We start from the raw sequence: 20,006 nt of genomic DNA on the forward strand, positions 1-20,006 counted from the left end.
AAGCGATAAGAGCATCCCCAGCTCACCAACGGGACCAGCCCGGTGGTAGCCCCGTCCTCCAAAGGGGGACACGTGAAGGAGGAGGTTTGATCCTTTATCCAGTATCTGCCACCAAAAGGGAAAGGGGCAAGCGCCTTTCTCTCCGTTTGGGACATCTCAGACGGCTTGCAGTCATATCCTCGCTGCCATCCCTGAAGTGGGAGGGAGAGAAGCAGTGACCCAAACCTGGAAATGATCTCCTCGGATGCAGCCGCCGGGGAACGAGACCCCTGCCAGCGTCCAAGTGGTTTTGCAGTGGAGACTCGTCTGAATGAAGCGTGTCCCCTTCCTTCTGAGCAGGGAGTGTCCTGAGATGGCGGCCACCTGTGGGGCGAGGGCTCGTTCCGTCACGCACAGATCCCAGACAGCAGGGCTGACAGTCGGCGCTCGATGCACATTTTACCTGAAAAAGCAAAAAGGGAAGCTGACCACTTTTGCCATCCATCCTGCTATCGGCCACACATATGAAGCTGCCTTATACTGAATCAGACCCTCGGTCCATCAAAGTCAGTATTGTCTACTCATACTGGCAGCGGTCTCCAGGGTCTCTACTTGCCTGGACCCTTTTTAGTTGGAGATGCCGGGGATTGAACCTGGGACCTTCTGCTTACCAAGCAGATGCTCTACCACTGAGCCACTGTTCCTCCCCTTTAGTGGCTCTCCAGGGTCTCAAGCTGAGGTTTTTCACACCTATTTGCCTGGACCCTTTTTAGTTGGAGATGCCGGGGATTGAACCTGGGACCTTCTGCTTACCAAGCAGATGCTCTACCACTGAGTCACCATCCCTCCCCTTTCACAATGTCCACCAAATGTTTTTAGAAAGTGGGTGGGGTTTTTCCCTAGCAGGGCTTCTGATGGGCCACTGGAAATCTGATTGGTTGTGCATACTTCTTAAAAAAAAAGTTAAAAACATTACAGCACAAGGATGCTCACTGAGTGATAGACGGTCAACTGCGGCAGCCGTTTTGTGTCTGCCTGCGGCAGCCATTTTGCAGCTGCCTCTACCATGCTGCATCAGAATTCCAAAGGTGCTCACAGGCTTAAAAAAGTTGGGGAACTTGGCTCTAACCCCCCCCCCCTTTTAAATCAATAGATCTAAGCATTTTCCCTGGGAAGTTCGCAGGTTTTGGGGGGCTGCTTCACTCAGGGGCAGAGGGTCCAAGTCAGGAGGGGGTTAGTCCATGTGCCCCCCCACCCCAAAGCATACAGCAGTTTCATACACAAATACATCTTCCTGGAAGAGATCAGAGTTTGACTCTTTTGGACTCCTTTTAAGCCTGCTAGACACCCGCACAGCTAAAAAGAGCAAAAAGTAATTCTCTGCTTCTTCCAGATCTTCTGATGGTAGGGATTCCTGCAGAGGGAGCAGAACATAATGCTTCTGTACCCCCTCCTTAACCTTTCAGCACTGATGTGGCACTCCTACGAAAGATCGATTCGCAAAGGTGCAAAGCTCTTTCCCCTGTAAGGTTAACCCTTACTCTACCACTTGAAAAGAGTAAAAGTCTGGTAACACCTTGAAGTCTAATCAAATTTGTGGCAGGGGATGAGCTTTCGTGAGTCACTGTTCATGTCTTCAGATACAGCTAGAATATGAGTTCCTCTGTCCCTCTGCCTCAGAGAGCGGAGTGATTTCAGATGCTGAATGACATTAGCAGGCGAATGACAATTGCAGGTGTGATAAGCAGAGGGAAGAGTAGGCATGGAGAAATCAGCCTTGGTGATGAGACAGGAAACCTAGGTCTTGATTCAGGCCAGGAGGATGCATGGTCTTGGTCAGGGGTGAAATTTTAGCAGGAGCTGCTTTGTATATTAGGCCACACACCCCTGATGCAGCCAATCCTCCAAGAGCTTATAAGGCTCTTTTTTGTAAGCTCTTGGAGGATTGGCTACATCGGGGTGTGTGGCCTAATATGCAAAGGCGCTCCTGCTAGAATTCCACCCCTGGTTTTGGTGTGTCATGGTTAGAGTAAGATCAAGATGGGTAGCCGTGTTAGTCTGTCTGTAGCAGCAGAAAAGAGCAAGAGTCCAGGAGCACCTAAAAGACTAACAAAATTTGTGGCAGGGGAGGAGCCTTCAGGAGTCATGACTCACTTCTTCAGATCTGAAGATCTTTTTCGGATCTACGGCTGCAGACAGACCAACAGGGCTACCCGTCTTGACCTAAGGAGAGCCAGTTTGGTGTAATAGTCAAGTGTGCGAACTCTTATCTGGGAGAACTGGGTTTGATTCCCCACTCCTCCACTTGCACCTGATGGAATGGCCTTGGGTCAGCCATAGCTCTGGCAGAGCTGTCCTTGACAGGGCAGCTGCTGGGAGAGCCCTCTCAGCCCCACCCACCTCACAGGGTGTCTGTTGTGGGGGAGGAAGGGAAAGGAGATTGTGAGCCGCTCTGAGACTCTTCAGAGTGGAGGGCGGGATATAAATTCAATCTCTTCATCTACCTCACAGGGTGTCTGTTGTGGGGGAAGAAGGTAAAGGAGATTGTGAGCCACTCTGAGACTCTTCAGAGTGGAGGGCGGGATATAAATTCAATCTCTTCATCTACCTCACAGGGTGTCTGTTGTGGCGGGGGAGGAAGGTAAAGGAGATTGTGAGCTGCTCTGAGACTCTTCGGAGTGGAGGGCGGGATATAAATCCAATATCTTCATCTACCTCACAGGTTTCTGTTGTGGGGGAGGAAGGTAAAGGAGATTGTGAGCCGCTCTGAGACTCTTCGGAGTGGAGGGCGGGATATAAATCCAATATCTTCTTCTTCTTCTAACTCTACCCCGACCCTTCCTGAGCTCACCCACAGTGGCCCCTTACATTTGTTAATGTTCTCAATGTCTCCTTGCTCCGTGATGATGTTCAAGAGGCCCTCCATCAGCAGCAGCGCCTTGTGGTATCTTTGGGCACAGTCCTCTCTGTGGTGGAACATCTCGTCCAGCGCCGCAGCCTGAACCTGGAAGAGAGGATGGCCTTGGTGATCTTTCTGCCATAGAACGCTGAGGCGGGATTTACTTCTGTACACCTTATTGTACCCACAGTAACCCAAACCACCTCAGGAGCTGACAACAGATAAACTTTATTACACTTAAGGTTTCTACTCCAGACAGGAGGCTTGAAAATACATAAGCAAAAAACAATAGGTAACATTCCGGATACAGTTAGAAGGTTATGCATTTAGTATTCAGGTGAACTTTACCCAGTTCTTATAGCTAAACTTACTCTATCTTATAACCCAATACCTGTAAAAAGAATGAATTAAAACCTATTCTATATCAGAGTTATATTCTATGTTTGAGAATATAGGCCAGAGGTGTCAAACATGCAGTCCGGGGGCCGAATCAGGCCCTCAGAGGGCTTCTTTTAGGCCCCTGAGCAACTGGTTGTCATCTGCTTCCTTCTCTCTCTCTCTTGCTTCCTTCTGCATCACAGCTTGCTCTGCCAGGCTTGCTCAATTGCACAGGAGTTACAGAGCAAAACCTCCATTTTCTCCATTGGCTGAGGGAGGAAGGGGAGGAGGCGGAGCTTGTTTTTCCAGGCTCTCTCAATCGCACAGTAGAGCTACTGAGCCAAGCCTCCTTTCTGTTGGCTGAGGCTCCTCCCCCCACCAGTCCCGTGGGGAAAGAAGAAAAGAGCCAGAGCTTCCTTTGCCCAGTTCCTTGGATCCCGTGGTAGAAATACAAAGAAAGCAGCTTTAAGACCAATGAGTGCTAATGTTTTAAGTTTTTAAAAATATATATATTGAATTGTGTTTGTCTATATCCTTTATAAAGTTTACATCTCTGCTACCTAATCTTAAATAGCTACACATATGACCCAGCTCAACGTGGTCCAGCCCAACCCAACCCGACATATTTCAGCCCAACAAGGTCTCATTTACGTCAGATCCGGCCCTCGTAACAAATCATTTTGACACCCCTGATATAGGCTATGTTTCAGGCCTCAAACAGGAGATGCTGGATTCATGGCTTGAAATTAACAAGGGTTGTTAATTTCAGGGCTTGACCAGCATACAGACCCCATGTCTCTCATGCAGGCAGCCACTTCTGCTCAAAATCCCAGGGTTTATAAACGGTTTCCCCTTGGAAACTTTACCACTTACCTCTATCTTATCTGATATCATGCATTCCAGAATCTGCAGCTGCATCTACTGATGGTCAGTATCCGGTTGCTGCTCATACCATATAAGGCTAAGGCTGCCCTGGGATAGCCGTTACCTTTCACCTACTTTCGACCAACCTAGATTCTCAGCCTAAACTGTTAGCAATATGAATGCAGAATAGCGCTGAATAGCTTGGACACCTTGTTGCCAATTTCATCAGAGAATCAACCTCGAAAGAAATTCTGCCACAAACGCTGCTCTAGCCGCTTGGCTTACAGGCCCCCCTCTCTCTGCAGGCCCACACCAAGGAGACCCACACTACTTAGCATCATAGAGTTGGAAGAGACCTCCAGGGTCATCTAGTCCAACCCCCTGCACAATGCAGGAAACTCACAAATACCTCCCCATAAATTCACAGGATCTTCGTTGCTGTCAGATGGCCATCTAGCCTCTGTTGAAAAACCTCCAAGGAATGAGAGCCCACCACCTCCCGAGGAAGCCTGTTCCACTGAGGAACCGCTCTAACGGTCAGGAAGTTCCTCCTAATGTTGAGCTGGATTCCTCCGTTGATTTTCCTCCTTCTCCTTCTAATCACAGAGTTGGAAGGGACCTCCAGGGTCATCTAGTCCAACCCCCTGCACAATGCAGAAAACTCATAAACACCTCCCCCTAAATTCACAGGATCTTCATTGCTGTCAGATGGCCATCTAGCCTCTGTTTCAAAACCTCCAAGGAATGAGAGCCCACCACCTCCTGAGGAATCCTGTTCCACTGAGGAACCGCTCTAATGGTCAGGAAGTTCTTCCTAACGTTGAGCCGGAAACTCTTTTGATTTAATTTCAACCCATTGGTTCTGGTCCTACCTTCTGGGGCCACAGAAAACAATCCCGCACCCTCCTCTCTATGACAGCCCTTCAAGTACTTGAAGATGGTGATCATATCACCTCTCAGCCGCCTCCTCTCCAGGCTAAACATGCCCAGCTCCTTCAATCTTTCTTCATAGGACTTGGTCTCCAGACCCCTCACCATCTTCGTTGCCCTCCTCTGGACCCGTTGTTCCAGTTTGTCTATATCCTTCTTAAAATGTGGTGCCCAAAACTGAACACAATACTCCAGGTGAGCTGTGGTATCTTCCGGAACTTTGAAGAAGTTCCGGAAGATAGTTGTGGGGAGGTAAGCAGCGGTGGCGAGTGAAGGGTGGAGTCCCAGGGGATTGGCAAAGAACCTTGACAGACTCAGGGCCAAATTAGATGAGATCTGAACACCCGCACCCCTGCCTGCCCCTGAACTAGGTCCGGGTTAGAATTACAGAGCTGAAAGCTCTAGTCCAACTCCCTGCTCAATGCACAATCAGCCTAAAACGTCACTGACAAACCTAGCACTAATTCCCTGCGGTCAAATAGCAGCTCCTGTTCCTATGCGTTGCAGGGGTTCTATTCGATCGAACCTGCAGCACGAAAGGAAAAGGGTCTTCGCCCTTCTACCCAACACTATTTCGCCAACCCCAGATGGCTTTATCTACCCTGGTGAGCGGCTACGGATGCAGCCCATCGGGGCTATCACGAAGGAGAGTTCAGGGCAGGAAAAAAAAAAATCCTGTCTAGTTTGGCTGTCAGCAACCAAAACATCCAGACCCCAAGATCTAACCCATCTCCACCCCATTGCCCTAGCAGCCATTAAGAACATGAACACATGAAGCTGTCTTCTACAGAATCAGACCACCAGTCAATGAAGGTCGGTATTATCTACTCAGACTGGCACGGGCTCTCCAGGGTCTCAGGCAGAGGTCTTTCCCATCACCTACTGCCACATCATTTAGCCAGAGATACTGAGGATTGAACCTGGCTAGGACCTTTTGCATGGCGAGCAGATGCTCTGTCACTGAGCCACGGCCCCTTTCCCGAAGCCTGCCTTACCATTTGCACAGCGTGGCTGAAGATTAGCTTCTCTGCGGTGATGCTGTTGATGCGGTCCATGAGCTTCTGCTTATCCAGGAACCACCTCTGCAGCCGCATGTTCAGGCAGTGGCAGGACGACACGCTGGATTTGTACAGCTCGTTCAGCTTCCGTACAACTGGCATGGGGAAGAAGGGGAAGGGGGTCATCGGTCACTGCCCAGTAGGCAGATCCCCATTTCCTGCCTGCTTCTCACCCAGCTGCTTATAAAGCATCTGTGCCGCAAAACTCTTGACCTGTGGTTGGTCTGAACCCCAGATCTCCCTTCCCCAGCTGGATCCTTGGATCTGTAATAATGGTCTTGAGCTTCCTTACCCAAGTTGCTATTAATTATATACACAGGGGTGGAATTCTAGCAGAAGCTCCTTTGCATATTAGGCCACACCCTCCTGATGTAGCCAATCCTCCAAGAGCTTACAAAAAGAGCCTTGTAAGCTCTTGGAGGATTGGCTACATCAGGGGGGTATGGCCTAATATGCAAAGGAGCTCCTGCTAGAATTCCACCCCTGATGTGGCCAATCCTCCTGGAGCTTACAAAAAAGAGCCTTGTAAGCTCTTAGAGGATTGGCTAAATCAGGGGTGTGTGGCCTAATATGCAAAGGAGCTCCTGCTAGAATTCCACCCCTGAACTGGGGTCTGGGGGACCCCAAGGGTCTGCAAAGGCAAAGGGCTTGCAGATTGGCACAGACCACTCACTAGAAAATTTATTTATTTATTTATGAATGAATGAATGAATGAATGATTTATATCCTGCCCTTCCCACCAAGGTGGCTCAGGGCGGCTGAAAATGTGCTGATTAGCTGCCAGATCCAGTTACTCAGGAACTCTACCTATCGTTATCTAACAGGTAGGGAACTAGCTGTTGTGTTTGAACATCGACATAAACGTCATTTTTTTGCTCCTCTGGACTCTTGTTTTTCTCGACTTCCCGCCTGAGTCACCTCAGAAACGAGTGATTCCGCCTGCTGAGCAACTGTTCTTGACTTAATAGCCCAGACACAACATGCAATTATTAAGTTGCATCCACATCAATTATCATTAAGCTCTCGCACGTCGCTAAATGCAGAAACGTCCGGATGAGGCAATTTGTTTTCTATTTTTTTTAAAGCCAGCAATCTGAGATTGTGTGGAGACCCGACAGCGACGTTCCAAGCCAGGAAAAACAAAACCGGAGGGGGGGGGGGGAATGCTAAAAACCATTCACAGAATCAGAGAGTTGGAAGGTACCTCCAAGGTTATCTAGTCCAGCCTCCTGAACAGTGCAGGAAACTCACAAATACCTCCCCACCCACACACCTAGTAACCCCTGCTCCACGCCCAGCAGATGGCAAGAAAAACCTCCAAGATCTCTGGTCAGTCTGGCCTGGAGAAAAATTGCTGCCAGAGCCCAAAGTTAGAGGATGATCACTCATTTTTAAGGAAAAGAGAGGAAGTATGGGATAGTTTGACCATGCGGTATTCAAGCGCAATCCCAAACAGAGTTACACTCTTGTAACCCCATTGGATTCTATTGACTTAGAGTGGTGTACCCTCTGTTTAAGATTGCACAGGCTGTGTCCCGGGAAGCATGTGGGTAATGTAGGGAGGAGGGTAGCGATGATACTTTGTGCTGCCTTTTCTTTGCAAATGGGCTTTTGCAAAACCCGGATGTATGGCTGTGGCTTTCCGCCCATTCAGAACTGGATTCTGAGAGAATCATTCATGAAAACAGCAGCACTATGCCTTTAGAAATTATTATTATTTTCTATTTGAGCACAAACGAACACTCATTACATTTACTCAAACATATACACATATATACACAAAACAAATTCCCCAGTACTTTTGCAAGAAATCGTAATGTGGGTATATCTTAGAACCAATTTGGTGTAGTGGTTAAGTGCACTGACTCTTATCTGGGAGAACCGGGTTTGATTCCCCACTCCTCCACTTGCACCTGCTGGAATGGCCTTGGGTCAGCCATAGCTCTCATAGGAGTTGCCCTTGAAAGGGCAGCTGCTGTAAGAGCTCTCTCAGCCCCACCCACCTCACAGGGTGTCTGTTGTGGGGGGGAGAGAAGGTAGAGGAGATTCTGACTGCTCTCTCAAAGATTCAGAGTATAGGGCAGGATATAAATCCAGTATCATCATCTTATCATATATGTTTCCCATTCCAAAAAACAAGTGAGTAACATCCAATATTTAGTAAATAAATCAGATTCCATAAAGTTACTCCCATTGGCAATTTCTTCTCTGACAACTCCTGCTAGTCCTTTGATGGTATATCACCTTAAATAGTAGAGTTCAATAAGCCATATCTCGTTAAACCGCTCACTAATAGTTGGTGATTCTGCCTTTTCCCAGTTTCTTGCAGTAACCTTCCTTGCTGCGGTAAGTAAACTTAGTAGTAATTCCAAATCTGAATAGTCCACACAGTCTCGAACAAAACCCAGCAGAATTCATTCTGGCTCAAAAGGTAATCTCCCCGCTTAGCAGTTCATGAACATAACTGACCACTTTATTTGATTCTCGTGCAATTCCCTCAAAATTCATACCCAAGACACCATTCGCTAATTGGTCCCTTTACCCCACAGTGGGTAAAGTGTATGGAAACACAATAGGCTGACTTCTGGGGCAAGTTAAACTACCTCTCCAGCCTTCCTGCTTGTCAAAGCCCCTCCCCCACTCACGGGCCGGGTCTTACCTTGCTTAACCGTAGAGGAGAGACACAGCTTGCCTGCCCGGATCTGGTCGATGGCCATCTGGAGGCCCGAGGATAAGAGTTCCGCCACCTTCAGGTACAACACCAGCTGTTCGGCATAGCTGGGAAAGGAAGACAAGCCAGTGAATGGAGGCTTTGCAACACCCTCTGCAGTTCTCCACGCAACGGTGTAATGGGCTGGCTATGGGCATCTTTGCACAAAAGGAAAATGCAATGATCCTGTGTTGAGCAGGGGGTTGGACTAGATGGCTTTTATGCCCCCTTCCCTATCCTATGGTTCTATTGTCTTGAATCGCACAACTCAAATTCTGGAAACTGTACGCGTTACAAAAAATAAGTAAATGTGCATTTGCCGTTTTAGTCTGTTTGCTGCTCGGAAGGGAACCATAAAATGTTCCGCCAAGCTCTATCAAAAGCTCTCCCAAAAGCCAAACTCAGTTTTCATTAGAACGAGTTATGCCCAGATAGAATACCTGTTTTGCACACGGGGCTTTAACACACAAGCGGGGCTCCGTTTTATTAGCATCACCTAATTCCCTTTAGTCTTGAGGGTTGTTCCAGAAATATAAAGCCGTGACGGGGAACATTAACGATATCTGGCAGCTGCTGTAGTTCAGAAGGTTCCCGTGTGCCTTGGAACCTCTACAAAGCAGGTTTAGGGCAAACCCAGACTTACCATGAGCTGACTAACCCAGGTGTGGCTGAACTGTGGCTCAGGAGGCACATGTGGCTCTTTCACACATATTATGTGGCTCTCGAAGCCCCCACCACTCTATCGGCAGGCTTGGAGAAGGCATTTTTCTCTTTAAATCACTTCTCCAAGCCGAGCCAGCTGGCAGCTTGAATAATGCATTTAAAGTTACTTTCTTTCCACCTCTCCCTCCCCCCATCTATTTCCCTTCCTTCCAACACCTGATGTTCGTGTCGTGCGGCTCTCAAACACCTGACATTTAACCTATGTGGTTCTTACATGAAGCAAGTTTAGCCACCCCTGGACTAGCCCAATCTCATCAGAGTTCAGAAGCTAAGAAGGGTCAGCCCTGGTTAGAACTTGGGTGGGAGACCCCCAAAGAAGATTGGGGTTGCAGGGCAGAGAAAGGCATCTGTTACCTTTAAAACCTCACGGTCCTGGGGATGTCCAAGAGTTGTTCATGACTTGACAGCAAGTCTAGATGTTTAATGCCATGGCTTGGAGCGCCAGATATTCACTTGGCTGTCATGGCAACGGAGAGGGGCAGTGGGAGTAAGCCTGGGTAGCTCACAAGGAGGGAGATGGGGCCTATCAATACTTGCTGGAGTTGTTTGCACCCCAGCAAGCCCAGAGCAGAGGAGGACACTGGTTGGTTGATCCCTGGAGTGCAGAGGGAGAAGCTAGGAAGATCTAAGGAAATAAGAAAGCTTCCCCTCTTAAGCAAAGGGTTCCGTCAACTGCACAGCAAACCTGGTATGAGCCTAAGGAGGTTGGCCTGTCCAGTTTCCTGCCAGCCTTCGTAGTCTGAGTCTGGTCGGTTCACCATGTCTGGTCCTTACCTCCATTCTTTGCTCAGCAGGCTGATCTGGTCAGCCACGACACTCTCCTGCAGCTGGTACTCGGAGGCGGCTGAGCTGTTCATCTCGCTCGTGCTCCCTTTGATGGCGGCTATCTCCATCACGTAGTGGACGAAGGCCAGGGTGAAACGCAAGCTGTGCAAGATGTCCGTGTGCTCTTGCTGTGCCGGGGAGAAGACCAAAGAGAGAGGAGCGTGAAAGGCCTGCTTTGATCAAGAGGCTGCTGATCCACACAAGGGGGGAGGGGGAAATATCTAAGTCTGAGAGCCAGTTTGGTGTAGTGGTTAAGTGTGCGGACTCTTATCTGGGAGAACCGGGTTTGATTCCCCTCTCCTCCACTTGCACCTGCTGGAATGGCCTTGGGTCAGCCATAGCTCTGGCAGAGGTTGTCCTTGAAAGGGCAGCTGCTGTGAGAGCCCTCTCCAGCCCCACCCACCTCACAGAGTGTCTGTTGTGGGGGAGGAAGGTAAAGGAGATTGTGAGCCGCTCTGAGACTCTTTGGAGTGGAGGGCAGGATATAAATCCAATATCTTCATCTACCTCACAGGGTGTCTGTTGTGGGGGAGGAAGGTAAAGGAGATTGTGAGCCGCTCTGAGACTCTTCGGAGTGGAGGGCAGGATATAAATCCAATCTCTTCATCTACCTCACAGGGTGTCTGTTGTGGGGGGGGGAGGTAAAGGAGATTGTGAGCCGCTCTTCGGAGTGGAGGGCGGGATATAAATCCAATATCTTCTTCTTCATCATCTTCTGAGTTGCCATTGTGTTGGCTGTTACTTGCAGAACAGTTTTAGGCGACTGTTTCCTCCATCTTGAGATGCTTGTAAGCCTCTGTTTGCTTTAATACATTATAAATATACTGTCTGCTTTTGTTACTGTCCTAGGCTGCTTTGGAACATTTTTTTTTAAAGAAGTCAACTCTAGCCTGAGAAATCCCTGGAGATTTCATGGTGCTACCCGTGGAGAGCAGAATTTGGGAGGGGAGAAAGTTTAGGCAGGTTGTGATGCCATAGAGCTCACCCTCCAAAGCTGATATTACTTTCAGAGGAAATGATCTCTAACAGGGGGTTTCTTTTGTAGAAAAAAAGCCCAGCAGGAACTCATTTGCATATTAGACCACACACACCCCCGATGCCAAGCCAGCCGGGACTGCATTCTAGCTCAAACAAAAAAAAAAAAGCAGCTCTGTTCTCTAGTCTTGAGATCCACTGTAAGTCTAGGACCACTCCAGGCCACAGCTGAAGGTTGGCAACCCTAGAGGCGACCTTCAACAACAAGCAAAGGAACCCCTTTTATCAGTGTAAAGAGTCATCTCTTTCCCCCAGATGTCAAGCTTTAGAAGAGTTAAGTTTCCCTCCTCTGTCTACTCTGAATTGAGTCCACACAGAAGATTGGCTCTGTCTCAGCTCTCACCCTGGAGCATCCCTATCACAGCCCCTTTTTGCATGTGCCAATGAACACGCATACGTCTTGCAGGTGCATCTGTTTGTAAGGAAGAACCAATGGGCATTCACTGGTGAATTAAACTGGGAACCAGTCCCTGGATAAATGTGGAATTTGTATCACATGTTGAGCTGTACAAGCATTGATCATAACCCTAAGGAATGTAGGAACATAAGAGAAGCCATGATGGATCAGGCCAATGGCCCATCCAGTCCAACACTCTGTGTCACATAAGAACATAAGAGAAGCCATGTTGGATCAGGCCAGTGGCCCATCCACTCCAACACTCTGTGTCACACAGTGGCCAAAAAACCCAGGTGCCATAAGGAGGTCCATCAGTGGGGCAAGGACACTAGAAGCCCTCCCACTGTGTCCCCCCCCCTTTCAATCACCAAGAATACAGAGCATCACTTGCGCCAGACAGTTCCAACAATACGCTGTGGCCAATAGCCACGGATGGACCTCTGCTCCATATGTTTATCCAATCCCCTCTTGAAGTCGTCTATGCAAGTAGCTGCCACCGCCTTCTGAGGCAGTGAATTCCATGTGTGAATCACCCTTTGGGTGAAGTACTTCCTTTTATCAGTTCTAACTCGACTCTCAGCAATTTCATTGAATGTCCACGAGTTCTTGTATTGTGAGAAACGGGGAAAAGTACATCTTTCTCTACCTTCTCTATCCCACGCAGAATCCTGTAAACCTCTATCAGGTCACCCCTTAGTCGACGTTTCTCCAATGTATAGAATGCACGCTGCCCTGTCAATGGTTAATCTGTTGACTTTTAGATCTGATATGTTTTTGAATTGGGGGGAGGGGGCAGATCGCAACTCACCTCCATCAGAGTTTCCTCCGGTAGCTCAGGGGCCTCAAAAGTGACCGTTCCTTCTAGGTTGGCAGTGACAGGGTCAGCAAATGTGTATCTGAACCCCGATGGGGCTTCCAACATGTCTGTGCCAGCTCCCATGATCAAATGCCGCCCGCTGAAAGATCCTCCGGAACTTAAGGAGCTAGAAGATCCCACTAAGCAGTCAAAATTTAAAAAAAAAAAAGCCCAAAAGTTACCAGTATGCTCACGATCACGCAAAAAGAAGCCCGTTTAAAATCCACCAGGGACCGGGCTTTTTCTGTTATGGCCCCTTCCTGGTGGAACCAGCTGCCGGAAGAGGTGAGGGCCCTGCGGGACCTTGCTCAGTTCCGCAGGGCCTGTAAGACAACCCTCTTCCGGCTGGCCTATAACTAACCGGCACAAGAAACTAAATGTAGTTTTATTAGACTTCTGCTGCTCTTAATGTTTTAAATGTCTTAAATGTTTTAAATGTTTCAATTATTTTAACTGTTTAAATGTTTAAACTATATTTATGTAGGATTCTATGTTGTAAGCCGCCCTGAGCCACTTGGTGGGAAGGGCGGGATATAAATTACAAAATAAATTAAAAAATAAATTAAAAAAGCTGAAAACCACCAGGCTGAAGAACAGCGACCTCTTCCCTCCCATTCCCCCCCCTCCGCCCCGTTTTTTTAATGTACCAAACATAAATTACCAACCCGACCTAGTTTAATTATAGCAATTTAAATCTTCAGTCTGATCGATAATATCCGGAACAAAGATATTCGGAACGGAACCAGGTCAGTTTAATGCGGGCTTAACAAGCTGTGTGAACAGGGCCAAGATGTGTTAAAAAGAGCCAAATGTGGCTCCCGAGCTTAGCTACCCCTAATACAGAGCATCCCTTGCCCCAGATAGAGATTTCCATCTATACCTTGTGACTAATAGCCACTGATGGACCTCTGCTCCAGATGTTTCTCCAATCATATTATTATACTCCTACCCATGCATACACGTAGGGTTGCCTGCATTGGATTCCCCACTTCTGCAGCCATACAGGATGCCCCTCTTACCCTGCATTGAAAGACAGAAGTTAATGAAGGCAATGGTGTCAAGGAGAGGGTTACCTGAAAACATTCTTGCCCGGGTGGTGGTTTGCGGCGGCGTTGTCCCACTGGGAGGGGATCCGACAGTGAAGATCACTGGGGAAGGACTGGCTGAGCCCCCGTCCCTGGCCCTGGCGTTCAAGTTTCCTCCACAGGTAGCTGGTGGAGCTGCAGGAAGAAAGAGCAAAGAAATGGGAAAAAAGACAATAAACACAGGCTGATCGATAGATCCAAGCTGGCAGCCACAGTGGTCTGAAGCAAGAGAAAAACAGGTTACTCACCTGTAATTGATGATCTTCGAGTGGTCATCTGTGCAGTCACACACATGGGTTTTCCCGTCAGGACGAACCCTACCTCGGAGATTTTAAAAGCTAGCCTAGGCGTTATTTTTGGCGCGCACTCCCTTTCGCTCTGGGGAGCAGGCATCCACTGCGCATGCCTGGAGCGAGAGGGAGGCGCCCCACCCACTCAGTTTCTTTCCCCGCCGCTGACATAGTAGGTGAGCGGTTGTATAGGACCAGTAGCCAGCAGCGGGGATGGCTGGGCGGGCGTGTGTGACTGCACAGATGACCACTCGAAGATCATCAATTACAGGTGAGTAACCTGTTTATCTTCTTCGTGGTCTCTGTGCAGTCCCACACATGGGTGACTGATAAGCTGACTTGCAAGGTGGTGGGTGCTGGCACTAGAGTTGGAGAAAAGAATAATGCAAAGGTTAGTGCAACACAGTCAGCACATAACAGGCTACAAGGTAAGCAATTACTCACCAAGCATCCTTAGTCAAAGATGGAGCGGAGTACTGCTTGTCCGAAGGATGCATCTCGCCTAGCACGAACGTCCAAAGCGTAGTGCATAGCGAAGGTCGAAGGGGAAGACCAGGCGGCAGCAGCGCAAATGTCTTCCATGGATACACCCCTGGCAAGGGCAGATGACGTTGACAAAGCTCTTGTGGAATGAGCTCGTATGGCAGATGGGACTGGTTGCTTTGCGAGTTTGTAGCACAGCTCTATAGCAGCAACCAACCATTTTGACAGTCTCTGCGTAGATATCTTTTTTCCCTTATTAAGGCGGCCGTAGGCCACAAAAAGTCTGGAGTCCGTACGGAACGATGCTGTTCTATCTATATAGTAAGCAAGTGCTCTTCTAACATCTAGACAGTGTAGAGCTGCTTGACCCTTGTCCGTAGGACGTTGGAAAAAGGCAGGTAAGGTTGTGATTCTGTGCAAATGAAATGCGGAAACCACCTTGGGTAAGAAGGCAGGGTCTGGCCGTAACACCACCCTATCGTGGTGAAAAATGGTGTAAGGCGAGTCTGCTCTGAACGCACAAATATCACTTGCTCTCTTAGCAGAGGTGAGTGCGACTAATAGTGCCGTCTTCCATGAGAGAAGGTGAAGCAGTATCGTAGCCATAGGTTCGAAAGGCGGTTTTACTAGCTGGCTTAGCACTAGCGATAAACTCCAGCTAGGATACATTTGCCGCAATGGTGGGTGCAAGTGTAAGATTCCTTTTAAAAAGGATTTCGCAGCAGGGTGTGAAAAGACAGTCCGACCCTGTACATGCGGGTGAAATGCTGAGATTGCTGCAAGGTGCACCTTTAAAGATGAGTACGTGAGGCCCTTTTCTGACAAATGCAGTGTATATGCCAAGATTTGAGGTATGGAAGCCGAAAAAGGTCTGAAGTTATGCTTGGTAGCGTAGATGGAAAATCTTTTCCATTTCATGGAGTATGACTTTCTCGTTGCTGGTTTCCTCGCATTTAAGAGGACATGTCTTACTCCTTCAGGAAAGTCTGAGAACATATCCTCCAAGCCGTCAAGCGAAGCCTGTTCGGGTCGTGATGGAGAACCCTGCCGTTCTGCTGAGACAGGAGGTTCTGTGCTAGAGGAAAGTGATGGTAAGTATTTTTTGACAGAAAGAGGAGGGTTGTGAACCATGGCTGGCGTGGCCACCATGGCGTCACTAGAATGCAATCTGTGTTGTCCAGTTGAATTTTCTGTATACATCGTGTTATCAACGGGAAGGGTGGGAAGAGGAAGTGTAGTGGACCGGTCCATGTCTGAATGAAGGCATCCCCTGCAGACTGTTGTGAGGGCGGACCTCTCATAAAAAAGAGAGCACACTGTGCATTGTCTGGTGCAGCAAACGCATCTATTGAGGGGGTTCCGAATTTCCGGAATACTGGCAGAAGATATGACCTGTGGAGTGACCACTCGTGGTCGTTGATAAGATATCTGCTCAGCCTGTCCGCTTGAGCATTCTGGACGCCAGGAAGATGTACCGCAGTGAGATGGATCCGATGAGCAATACTCCAGTGCCAAAGATGCATTGCTCTTTTGCAAAGACGGGTGGATGCAGTTCCCCCTTGCCTGTTTATATAAAAGACCGTCGCCACATTGTCTGAAGCGATTTGTACATGTCGGCCTTGAAGAGATGGGAGAAACGATTTTAAAGCTCTGTGAACAGCTAGAAGCTCTAAACAATTGATGTGGAGCGACTGTTCGTACGGTGTCCATTGCCCCTGGACAGTGAGTATGTCGAGATGGGCTCCCCAGCCCCACCTCGAGGCGTCTGTTGTAACTACTGCTGATGGGCTTGGCCGTAAAAATGGCATTCCTGCAAGCAGGTGAGCTCGTACTGTCCACCATTCGAGTGAGGGGAGGATGTGGTTTGGAACAGTGAGGATGGTTCTTTGAGACTGGCGTTGGGGTCGAAATGCACGGACGAACCAGATTTGCAGGGTTCGCATGCGTAGCCTTGCGTGTGTTAAAACAGCAGTCGTGGCTGCCATAAGTCCTAACATGCGCTGAATGTTGAAGGCTGTTTGTTTGGGTTGTTGTATTATTTGTGTGGCTAGTGTCTGAATGGAAGATATCCTGTCTACAGGAAGGTATGCCTTGTGGTCCGTGGTGCACAAGCGAGCCCCTATAAAATGGATGTCTTGAGTTGAGGTCAGATGTGACTTTTGTTGATTGACCTGGAGGCCCAGTTCTGCTAAGAGCGCAAGTGTCAAAGAAATGTCCTTCATCAACTGTGCCTTTGAAGCTCCCACGAGGAGCCAATCGTCTATGTATGGGTAGGTTGCAATTCCGCGTTGTCTGAGGTATGCCGCAATTACCGCCATACATTTCGTAAATGTCCGTGGTGCTGTAGAGAGTCCGAAGGGTAGGGCTCGGAACTGGTAGTGGTTGCTGCCCACGGCGAAACGCAGGAACTTTCTGTGGCATTGGTGTATTGTCAGGTGGAAGTATGCGTCCTGTAAATCTACCAGTGCCATCCAAGAGTTTCGAGGGATTAAGGGCAGAATCGATTGTAAGGTGATCATTCTGAATTTTCTGTGACGGATGAATTTGTTTAGGGCTCTTAGATCCAGAATCGGGCGGTGTCCCCCGTCCCTTTTGGGAACTAGAAAGTACAGGGAATAAAATCCGGTCCGATGGTACTGGTCTGGGACAGGCTCTATAGCCGCTTTTGCTGTTAAGGTGTCTATTTCTTCCTGAAGGGAAGGGGATGGGGGAGTTGAAACAAAATGATGTTTTGTTGGCGGTGTTTGAAACTCTATCGAGTAGCCTCTCAAAATGATATTCAGAACCCATTTGTCCGTGGTTATTTGTTGCCAGTTCTCGTGAAATGGAAGAAGTCTGGAAATGTGCTGGGTTGGTACAGGTAGAAAGTCAAAGAGACTGCTTAGATGAAGACGCAGCCTTTTTAGGTGGTTGTGGTCTCTGCTGTCTCTGGTTAAAGGATTGCTTCGGAGGAGGCGCCTTACATTTCCAGTATTCAGATTGTCGAGGAGATCTGGAGCGTTTGAATGGCGTTGGTTTCCATGGTCTGGGCTTATAGCTCTGCTGTTGTTGTTGTTGCGCTACACCGAGCCTTTTGGCTCGTTTGCGGCTGTCGTCCACGGTGGTAAGTATATCGTCTGTTGTGGCATTAAAGAGACCTTGGCCGTCGAAGGGAAGGTCCTCAATTTTGAACTTAAGATCAGGTTGCAACGAAGAAGATCGAAGCCAAGCGTGTCGTCTTAGGGCAATTGAGGCAGCCATCGCCTTTGAAGTGCACCCCACAGAGTGTCGGATAGTATTTATCTGTTGCTTTGAAACCCTGTTGAGCTCCTGTAGCAGCTTATAGGCTTGTTTCTGGGAAGGTTCAGGTAGGGCAGAGACCAGCGTATGTAGTTGGGAGGAGATATTGTGGGAATACGCGGCGAAGTAAGCTAAGTAATTGTTGATTTTGGCATTTGCCGTAGAAATTGAATACATTTTCCTTCCTAGGGTGTCTAATTTCCTGCCTTCCTTCTCAGGAGGTACAGGGTGACGTGTCTGTTTAGATTTAGAAGAAGAATGAACTATCAAGGAGTTCGGGGCTGGATGGCTAAATAAAAATTTCGACTCCGTTGCTTGGATCCTGTAAAGGGATTCAATTCGTTTTGAAGTTGGGGGAATAGATGCTGGGTTGTCCCAAGCTTCTTTGATGGCTTCTAGGTGTACCGGCAACATCGGCAGAAAGGAACCAGCAGGTAAGTCTGAGTGCACCAAGTCGTGTACCACGTCTGTTACCTTGGGTGCATCTGAGGTAAGAGTAACGTTAAGTGCAGAGGCCATGTTGGCAATCAAGTCCAGGTATGTCTTTGCCCCTTCGGAAGGTGACAAATCCGCGGGTTTGGCGATATCCGAGGCAGGGGATCCAGGGGACATCGACTGTATCGAGTCCGATGATTGTGCGTCGGATTCGGCATCAGAGTCAGGTTCGGGTGCCGCTGGGTCCGGTCTGGTTGGAGTCGTGCTTTTAGGTCTGGTTGGGCTCTTAAGTTTAGAAGTCGAAGTGGAAGGAGTCGGAGATGGCTGTTTTGTTTGTTGCTTATTCCGTTGGACAGGAGTCGCTTCCTTGGATTGGTTCCTGTGGTAATCGGTACGGTACCGAGAGTGATGATAGCCGCAACATGGATGGGAATCCATTGATGGAGACCTCGAAGCGTAGTGGCGTCGTCTCGGGGACATGGATGGAGACCGAGATCTCGGGTTGTAGCGATAGCGGTCCCTCCCCCTACTAGGGGATCTCTCCGGGAAACGCGTATGATGGTACCGATGCCTCTCGATGCTGGGAGATCTGGCTGGGAACCGATGAGTATCAAAGTACCTATAAGCGTCATGTCTGTATTGGATGGGATTCGACATATCGCGGAAAGATCTCGGGTTGATGTGCTGTTGAGTCCACTGCAGCGGGTCTCGGATCTTCTCCAGCGAAGGGTCTGGTATGGATCCTTGCAGAGAAGGGGATCGAGACGGAATCGGAATAACTTCTTCCGTCTGCTGATGCGGCGATTCCGTAATCGGGGTGGCCGCTTCCTGGGTATCGGATCCGGGTGTGGAGGGCTCACATTGTCTGTCAGGCTCGTGTTGTTCCGAAGATTTGTTCGGGTCGGTAGATTTTCTCGAGCCCTTCGGGTCGGTAGATTTTTTCGGATCTTTCGGATCGGTAGGTTTTCTCGAATCCTTCGGGCCCTTCGGATCGGAGTGCTTGTGCTTCTTAGTGTGCTTCCCACTTTTCGTTTTAGTAGACGCGGCCGTTTGTTCTGACGTTCTCGCGCCGTCGCCGGCTTTCGCGGCGTCGCCGGGCTTATGCTTGCTGGGAACAATGGCCACTGAAGCTGCCGACCGTGCGCCGTCCCCTTGGGGAGTCAGGAGGGGGGGCGACTTACTTGCAGAAGAAGCTTGAGACATTTCAGGGTGAAGCACAGACTCCATAAGATGACTTCTTAATCTAGCGGCTCTGTTTTTGCGCGCCTGTTTGCCGAATTGAAGGCAATGCGCACAGGCGTCCACTTTATGGGTTTCTCCCAAGCAGAATAAGCAAAGAGAATGTCCGTCTGAGGTAGGGATTTTCGCCCTACAACGCGAACACCTTTTAAAGGTTATTTTACTGTCCCTTCCTTCCATACGCCCGGGGGGGGGGGGGGTAGGGGAAGGGAGGTCTGAGGTAAAAGCGGGGAAGATATTTATGTTTTTTTTTTTGTTTGTTTTAGAGAGTATAAGAATATAAGAAAAAATAGCAAGAGAAATAGAATAAAGAAGAAAACGTGAAGAAACGGAGGCTAGATGTTTGAGGTAAACGAGGAGCGCAGCGAGGTAAGACTATCCCGGGCGGCGGTTGGAAAGAAACTGAGTGGGTGGGGCGCCTCCCTCTCGCTCCAGGCATGCGCAGTGGATGCCTGCTCCCCAGAGCGAAAGGGAGTGCGCGCCAAAAATAACGCCTAGGCTAGCTTTTAAAATCTCCGAGGTAGGGTTCGTCCTGACGGGA

The 20,006-nt window shown here is 48.9% G+C and overlaps 1 protein-coding gene across 1 annotated transcript in view; it reads right to left on the bottom strand.

The window, feature by feature from the left end:
* Positions 1-321: 321 nt before the first annotated feature.
* The window catches only part of ULK1 (unc-51 like autophagy activating kinase 1), a 147,357-nt gene continuing 127,672 nt past the window's right edge, over positions 322-20,006 (bottom strand). The window contains exons 22-28 of the mRNA XM_060249366.1: positions 13,728-13,874; positions 12,607-12,794; positions 10,316-10,494; positions 8,768-8,886; positions 6,046-6,203; positions 2,848-2,983; positions 322-442 (exon numbers count right to left, since the gene is read on the bottom strand). Of these exons, the coding sequence (XP_060105349.1) occupies positions 387-442; positions 2,848-2,983; positions 6,046-6,203; positions 8,768-8,886; positions 10,316-10,494; positions 12,607-12,794; positions 13,728-13,874 (983 nt within the window). The 3' untranslated portion in view covers positions 322-386. The remainder of the gene's footprint in view (positions 443-2,847; positions 2,984-6,045; positions 6,204-8,767; positions 8,887-10,315; positions 10,495-12,606; positions 12,795-13,727; positions 13,875-20,006) is intronic.

The sequence above is a fragment of the Heteronotia binoei genome, chromosome 11 (assembly GCF_032191835.1).
Source record: "Heteronotia binoei isolate CCM8104 ecotype False Entrance Well chromosome 11, APGP_CSIRO_Hbin_v1, whole genome shotgun sequence".
Lineage (NCBI taxonomy): Eukaryota > Metazoa > Chordata > Lepidosauria > Squamata > Gekkonidae > Heteronotia > Heteronotia binoei.